General features: G+C 37.1%; 1 protein-coding gene across 3 annotated transcripts in view; it reads right to left on the bottom strand.

Annotated features, from left to right (window-relative positions):
* Positions 1-428: 428 nt before the first annotated feature.
* The window catches only part of LOC143017434 (perlucin-like protein), a 29563-nt gene continuing 22491 nt past the window's right edge, over positions 429-7500 (bottom strand). For all 3 annotated transcript variants that reach the window (XM_076172174.1, XM_076172171.1, XM_076172173.1), the window contains exons 3-5: positions 7434-7472; positions 6454-6633; positions 429-927 (exon numbers count right to left, since the gene is read on the bottom strand). In XM_076172174.1, the coding sequence (XP_076028289.1) occupies positions 683-927; positions 6454-6633; positions 7434-7472 (464 nt within the window). In that variant the 3' untranslated portion in view covers positions 429-682. The remainder of the gene's footprint in view (positions 928-6453; positions 6634-7433; positions 7473-7500) is intronic.

Here is a 7500-nt window from a genome sequence, read left to right as displayed (position 1 = left end):
CCAAATCTTGTTTGTTTTTCAGTTTGTTGTTTACAAATCTGTAAAATAGTTTTGGTTGATCTTTACACATTTCTATGACATCTTTTTCATATATTCTTTTCCTCTCTGCACGCTTGCACATATTCATTTCTATAACAAATATGTGTGTGTGTGTGTGTGTGTGTGTGTGTGTGTGTGTGTGTGTGTGTGTGTGTGTGTGTGTGTGTGTGTGTGTGTGTGTGTGTGTGTGTGTGTGTGAGTGTGTGTGTGTATGTGTGTGTGTTCTATGAAATTGATCTTTTTGAAAGCTGATTTTAGCTAGAATACTCTGTGTACGTTTTCCATTTCATATTTATCAGAATTGATTTCTTAAATTAGATAAAAAATATAGGTAAAGCTGAGGATTACTCACCGTGAAAATGTACTGTTCTATACGAATTACATATACATTGGACTTTCACTATCTTTATTTCTCTTAGTAGGTTACAGAAAAGAAAACGAAAGATTGGTAACATTACAAATAGAACATACTGAGACCTTGAGTATTACAAGAGTAAGACCATATAAACTTATATTAGAAACATATATTCATAAAGTATGGACATGAATAAAGAAGCCCCTAATGTCCTTTCAGTCCAACAGTGACTTGTACAAAGTTTATCTTTTCTTGTACCTAATAGATTTAAGAGCTTAAACACTTTCTTTACTTGCCCACGTATTCACAAATGAAATATAAGTCTAGATGACATTCTCTGTCATTCATATGTCCTCCGAAATTCTTATCAATAGCTCCACAGTTTTGTTTCTCTTTCCCTGTGGGTTCATGAGCACCAGAAAATACCCAGAAGGGAGTGCCCATAGACACGTCTGAGTTATCTTTGATCCAACGCCAGGTTCCTTCGTGCCCAATGTCGTAGGCACCAATCCAAAAGTGCTCTTCGGATATTCCTAGATCAGGAAAATAAAAGAATCTGCTGTAATTTTTTACGTTAAACACACACACACACACACACACACACACACACACACACACACACACACACACACACACACACACACACACACACACACACACACACACACACACACACACACACACACACACACACACACACACACACACACACACACACACACACACACACACACACACACACACACACACAATTTCGTCGAATGGACGGCGAGAACTGGTGTTCCGAGGAAAAAGGAAAATCTACGTGGATCTCAATGTCCAGGAAGTACCTTATTGTATTTATAGGGAAGGGAAGTGCTCGTGAAATAGTGGGGAAGTGATAGGAAAGGAGAAGGGAAGGGATATTGACGAAAATGGAAGGAAATGAGGAAGGGGAGGACTTGGTCCCAGAGGCCAGACGGATTGTACACAAACGCCGAACGGATGACTTGGATTTCGATGATGGGACTAACAAAATTGTAAAGATTAGATACATAGATAAGAACAGCTCAATGGAAAGTGAGAATAATAATTTCCAAGGATTTAATGAGGGAGCGGCGGATACCAACCTCCCCCAACTGACGAGACTCGAAGAGAGACTTGAGCAAATGACCGAGCATTGGGAGAGTAGATTTGATAGAGTTTCAAAAATGGCTGAAAGAGTTGAAAGATTGGAAGCACTAGAGAAGGCAAACAAAAACTTAACTAAGGAAATAGATGAATTAAAAAGACAGTTAAAAGAAGTAAAAGAGGAGAATGAAGAATTAAAGAGGAATAATGAAGAAAACAATGAGGCTATAGCTAAAGAAGCTAAGGGTTGGCAGGCAATTCAAGAAAACAGTAAAGTTGCATTTACTGACATAATTAAACAGCAAATGAGAGAACAAACTGAAGACTCAGTTATTAAAGTGATGAGACAGAAGGAGAATATAGTAAGAGACTTAGCAGATAAAAAGAAATGTATAATTATGTTAGGAATGGAAGAGAAACATACACCCAGACAGAACCTCAAGAACCAAAGAGGAAGATGAAAAAGTAAGCAGTTTACTAAAATTAGTTCAGGAAGATAAACCAGAAATTATGAAAGAAATCGAGAAAAAATTCAGGCTCGGAAAGTATAGCACAGATAAAACCAGACCAATTAAAGTTAAATTCAGGTCACAAACGACGGCAGAGAATATCTTATCCAAAACAGGGAAACTAGCAACAAGTGAACAATATAAAAAGGTATGGATAAAAAGGGAAATGAATAAAGAGGAAAGAGAGGAAGAAAAAAAGAAAAGACTTCAAGCTAAGGAAAAAAACGAGAACAGAACGGAGACAGAAAAAGAGATTCTATTGGAGAGTAGTGAATATGAAACTAAAGAGATTCGACATACAAGAGAAAAACAAAAGGGAAACAGAGAACACAATGGAAATGGCAGAAAACTAAGAGTGTCTTACACAAATATAGATGGATTAATTACAGGATTGAATGAGCTGAATGATTATCTGAAGGAAAAAGAACCGGACATAATAGGAATTGTAGAAACGAAATTAAAAGGTCCACTACCACCCAACAGTGTAGGTAATAACACATAATTATTGGATTAGAAACAGTGTGGCAAAGCAAGGGGGTGGAGCTATGTTACTGACTAAGAAGGATATAAACGTGAAGAGAGTCACATATGGAAAGAATACAGTAGAGATGATTATGATCGAAGTGGAAGACAGAGATAAGAAGAACAGAAAGTTTGTGATAAATTATGTGCCTCCGAAAACAGCCTTGTGGGAAGAGAGTGAACATAAAAGTATGTTAGAGGACACAAAGACAACATTAAATAAGATAATGGAAGATGGAGGAAGAATAGTTATGATGGGCGACTTAAATTGCAAAGAAATCTGCTGGGAAGAGATGACAGTAAAGGGTGGAGACGGCTCATGGGGAAACGCTCTACTTGAGATGATTACTGACCATATAATGACACAATGGATACAGGAGAACACTAGATATAGAAATGAAGAAGAACCATCGAGACTAGACCTAATAATTACATCTGAACCTAGAATAGTGGACAAGATTGAATATAAAACACCAATAAGTAAAAGTGACCACATATTGATTGAACTGGAACTAAATGAAGAAAAATACATGAAAAAATGAACAATATAGATAAGGAAGAATGATGTATGAAAAAACAAACTTTGATAAAATAAGAGAATTCTTTCAAAAAGAAAACCGGGAAGAAATATACAAAGAAGAAACAACAGTGGAAGAGAAATGGAATATTTTGACAAAAATTTACAAAAAATAGGAGTGAAAAAGTATGTCCCAAGACAAAAACTAGAAAAAGAATATGTAAAATGCTGGTACAACAAAAGTTGTAGGGAGTTAAAAGACAAAAGAGACAAAGCTTGGACCAGATGGAGAAAATACAGAAGACCTGAAAAATGGAAAATATATACTTGTTATAGAAATGAATATGTACAAATGTGCAGAGAGGTAAAGAAAAAATATGAAAAAGATGTCATAGAAAAGTGTAAAGATCAACCAAAACTATTCTACAGATTTGTAAACAACAAACTGAAAAACAAACAAGACTTGGAGAAATTAAGACAAGGAGGAGTTGAATACACAGAGGAAACTGAAATGGCGGAAATTATGAACAAACATTTTAAATCAGTGTTTACAAGGGAGAACATACAACCGGAAGAGATCGAATGGAAAGACAGAGTCCTCCCTATGAAAGAAATAGAATTAACAAGGAATGAAATATTGAAACACTTGAGTAATCTTGATGTTAGAAAATCGCATGGACCAGATGAAATAGCAAACTGGATTTTGAAAGAATGCAGGAATAAACTGGCAGACAAAATACATAGCATAATAAGCAGTTCTTTAAAAGAAGGAAAAGTTCCAGAAGATTGGAAAAAAGCAAATATAGTACCTATATATAAAGGAGGAAATAAAGAAGAACCTACCAACTATAGACCAGTCTCTCTAACAAGTACAATAGCAAAAATTTGTGAAAGAATTATCAAAAGTAGATGGGTAAAATATTTAGAAAAAAACAACGTGCTAAATCCAAGACAATTTGGATTCAGACAAGGACGATCATGCGTCATCAATTTAATATGCTTCTATTCAAGGCTAATAGATATAATACTAGAAAGAGATGGATGGGCGGATTGTGCATTTCTAGACCTAAAAAACGCTCTTGACAAAGTACCACATAAGAAGCTGCTTAAGAAACTAGAAACTGAAGGAGGAATACAAGGCAAACTGCTTAATTGGATGGAAGATTTTTTGCAAGAAAGAAAAATGAGAGTAGTGATAAGAGAAAATCACTCAAAATGGGATGAAGTAATAAGCGGCGTTCCGCAAGGAACAGTTCTGGCCCCAATAATGTTTGCTATATATATTAACGATATGGACGAAGGAATTGAAAGCTATATGAGCTTCTTTGCAGATGATGCAAACTACTGAAAAGAGTGAACACGGAAGAAGGTTGTGAATCACTACAGAATTATCTAAATAAAGTACAGAAATGGAGTCAGAAGTGGGAGATGGAGTTCAATACAAAAAAGTGTAGTATAATGGAATTTGGAAAAAGCAAAAACAGAATAACAGGATCATATAAATTGGGAGAAGAAGGAATAAAAAAAGTAGAGAATGAGAAGGACCTGGGAGTCATTGTTATGAATAATATGTCACCTGAGAAACATATAAATAAGATTTTTGGAGAAACTTATAATTTAATAAGAACAATCAAAGTTGCATTTACATACCTGGATGAAGAAATGGTGAAGAAAATTCTAATTACCCTGATAAGACCAAGATTGGAATATGCAGCAACGATATGGTCACCAAGTACAAAAAAATGTATAAAAAAACTTGAAAGAATACAAAATTGGCACCAACACTCTCAAAACTATCATATGAAGAGAGACAAGCAAAACTTGAACTACAGACACTAGAGCAAAGAAGAGAGAGAGGAGATTTGATAGCTATTTACAGAATCATGAAAGGCATAGAAATTACTGATAGAGAGAATCTGATAAAATGTGATGATAGAAAATACAAGAGGACACGGAAAAAAAAGACAGCTATAGAAGAAATCTGAAAAAGAACAGCTTTCCTCATAGAGTAATAGACAATTGGAACAAGTTATATGAGAAAGTAGTGTGTGCAAAAACAATACATGAATTTAAAAATAGTTTAGATAAAATGAGATATGAAGACGGGACACCACGAGCATATCTCCCCTTCCCGTAAAATACAACTAGGTAAATACAACTAGGTAAATACACACACACACACACACACACACACACACACACACACACACACACACACACACACACACACACACACACACACACACACACACACTCACACTCACACTCACACACACACACATAGGAAGAATTGATGATAATTTATATTTTATAGTGTACCGAATCCCACTCACTCAGGAGATTACTTTCACTTTTTTAGTAATCACCCTGACAATGTTAAGAGAAGTGTTCCCTATGGTCTTTTCTTGGGTGCTTTCAGTATCTGCAGTCCTCAATTTCTGGACCATGAAATCGAGGTGATCAAATGTCCACTTAAGAAGTTGGCATATCCACCTTGGTTTCTGGACTAAGCCCTCACTAAGGCTAGGGCCACCCATTTTAAAACTTCCGTCCCCTCAAGTTATCACCGCTCCTTTAAAGATATCCTAAAAATTCCATACAGTAAAACCATCGGTTCTTCTACCAAGTTGTTCCCTCATGTGCTTCTCACTATTGTTTATCACTATCCTAACAACGTGCGTAAACAAATTGTGAACGTTCAACAAAAACGAAGGAAGTAGAGTCACCTGGTGTTTATTGTTTGCCCTGCCAAGATTGTGATTTGGTTTACTTGGGTCAAACCGGGAGAGACTTGAACACTAGATTGGCAGAACATAAAATGTCAATTAGGTATGGGCAAGAAAATTCGGCTGTATTTCTTCAAAAATAAGAATCATTATTTCGACTGGGGTAAGGCCAGATTAGTGTTCAAGTCCCACTGCGGTTTCAGGGGAAAAATGTTGAATCAGCATTAATTGAGGAATGCCCTAATATCAATATATCTAAAGGGCAGTGGACTCCTGACATTATTTCACGCGCGGCGGTTAGTAGGCTGGTACGGAGCTTACAACCCCCCTCACCTCACCCTCACCCTCCTCCGCCACCCCCTTTTACCCCGCGCCTGAGTGATGCCATCTATCCACAATCCTTCTCTTTTCTGTAACTTACAAGTCCCCTCTGCCTTCTGTCTTATTCTGTCTTATGCAATTTCCTGAAGAGGGCTACAGTTGATAGCCAAAATATTGGATTCTTCTTTATTTGAATTTTATTTTCTCCGACTGTGGGTCTCCTGTGTGTCATATATATATACATATATATACATATATATGTATGTATAAATGTATATATGTATGGAATTATGTCTATGGAATCCGAAATCATTGTGATTTGACTTGAGATGAGACCAAACAAGAAACCTTTACCTAAGACTTGCAAGTACAATGTGATTTCCCTCAAAGAGTTGGCATCAGGGAGAGTCAGAAGCTCGCCGTCAATACTGTGGCACGTCTCCCTCGCCTCCTGCCAATTCAGCTTCGTCTTGGTAGAAACGTAGACACAGTTGCTGCCCACTTGCTTGTAGAATGTCGGACACTTCTCGTCGCCTGTGCCGAAAGATTTTCAAGAAAAAAAAGTATATATATGTGTGTGTGTGTGTGTGTGTGTGTGTGTGTGTGTGTGTGTGTGTGTGTGTGTGTGTGTGTGTGTGTGTGTGTGTGTGTGTGTGTGTGTGTGTGTGTGTGTGTGTGTGTGTGTGTGTGTGTGTGTGTGTGTGTGTGTGTGTGTGTGTGTGTGTGTGTGTGTGTGTGTGTGTGTGTGTGTGTGTGTGTGTGTGTGTGTGTGTGTGTGTGTGTGTATTTTGGGGGGGGGCCAAAATGAAGTATCCTTGCTGCTGCGTCTTTGTTTTCAATTTCTGGTCTTTGAATTTGCTTGACCATAATTTCCCTTTATTAGGTCGGGGAAAAATATTGATTGTTCAAAATATCTTGATTTTCTTTTTTTACCTCTTTGTAAATACTTTGTCCCTAGTATTTTGTTTCTGTTCCAATAACAAATATATAGTAGAAATAGTCTTTATTATAATCATTACAGTCTCCTAAGCCTATTTCACAATAATAAGGAGCCTACGCCAGGAGGCGCGAAGCTGTGGCCAAAGATGTCTCCCTGACCCTTTGCGCTGCATGGGTTGTGCGGACAGATAATAATCATAACCGTCAATCGGAGAGGAGTAAGAGAGTTGAACCTGCCTTTAGGAAGTCGGGAGACACAATATGGGCACATGCCGGGATACCTTTGAGTTAACATGATTTTGTCGCTCAAACATGCGACCTCATGAGAAAATACTTTATGTGTCCACATACCTCATGATTGTTGTTTATCCAAAAGTTGTTTCTCTTATACTTACCGCAATATCTTGATTGAGATCGGACCCATGACAATGCACCTGCAATAAAATCTCTTATGAGTTATAA

This window comes from Oratosquilla oratoria, chromosome 32 (assembly GCF_046742065.1).
Source record: "Oratosquilla oratoria isolate Oo_2021 chromosome 32, ASM4674206v1, whole genome shotgun sequence".
In the NCBI taxonomy this organism is placed as follows: domain Eukaryota; kingdom Metazoa; phylum Arthropoda; class Malacostraca; order Stomatopoda; family Squillidae; genus Oratosquilla; species Oratosquilla oratoria.
Note: the sequence above shows the minus strand (reverse complement) of the source record. Positions and strands in the feature narration are given on the sequence as shown.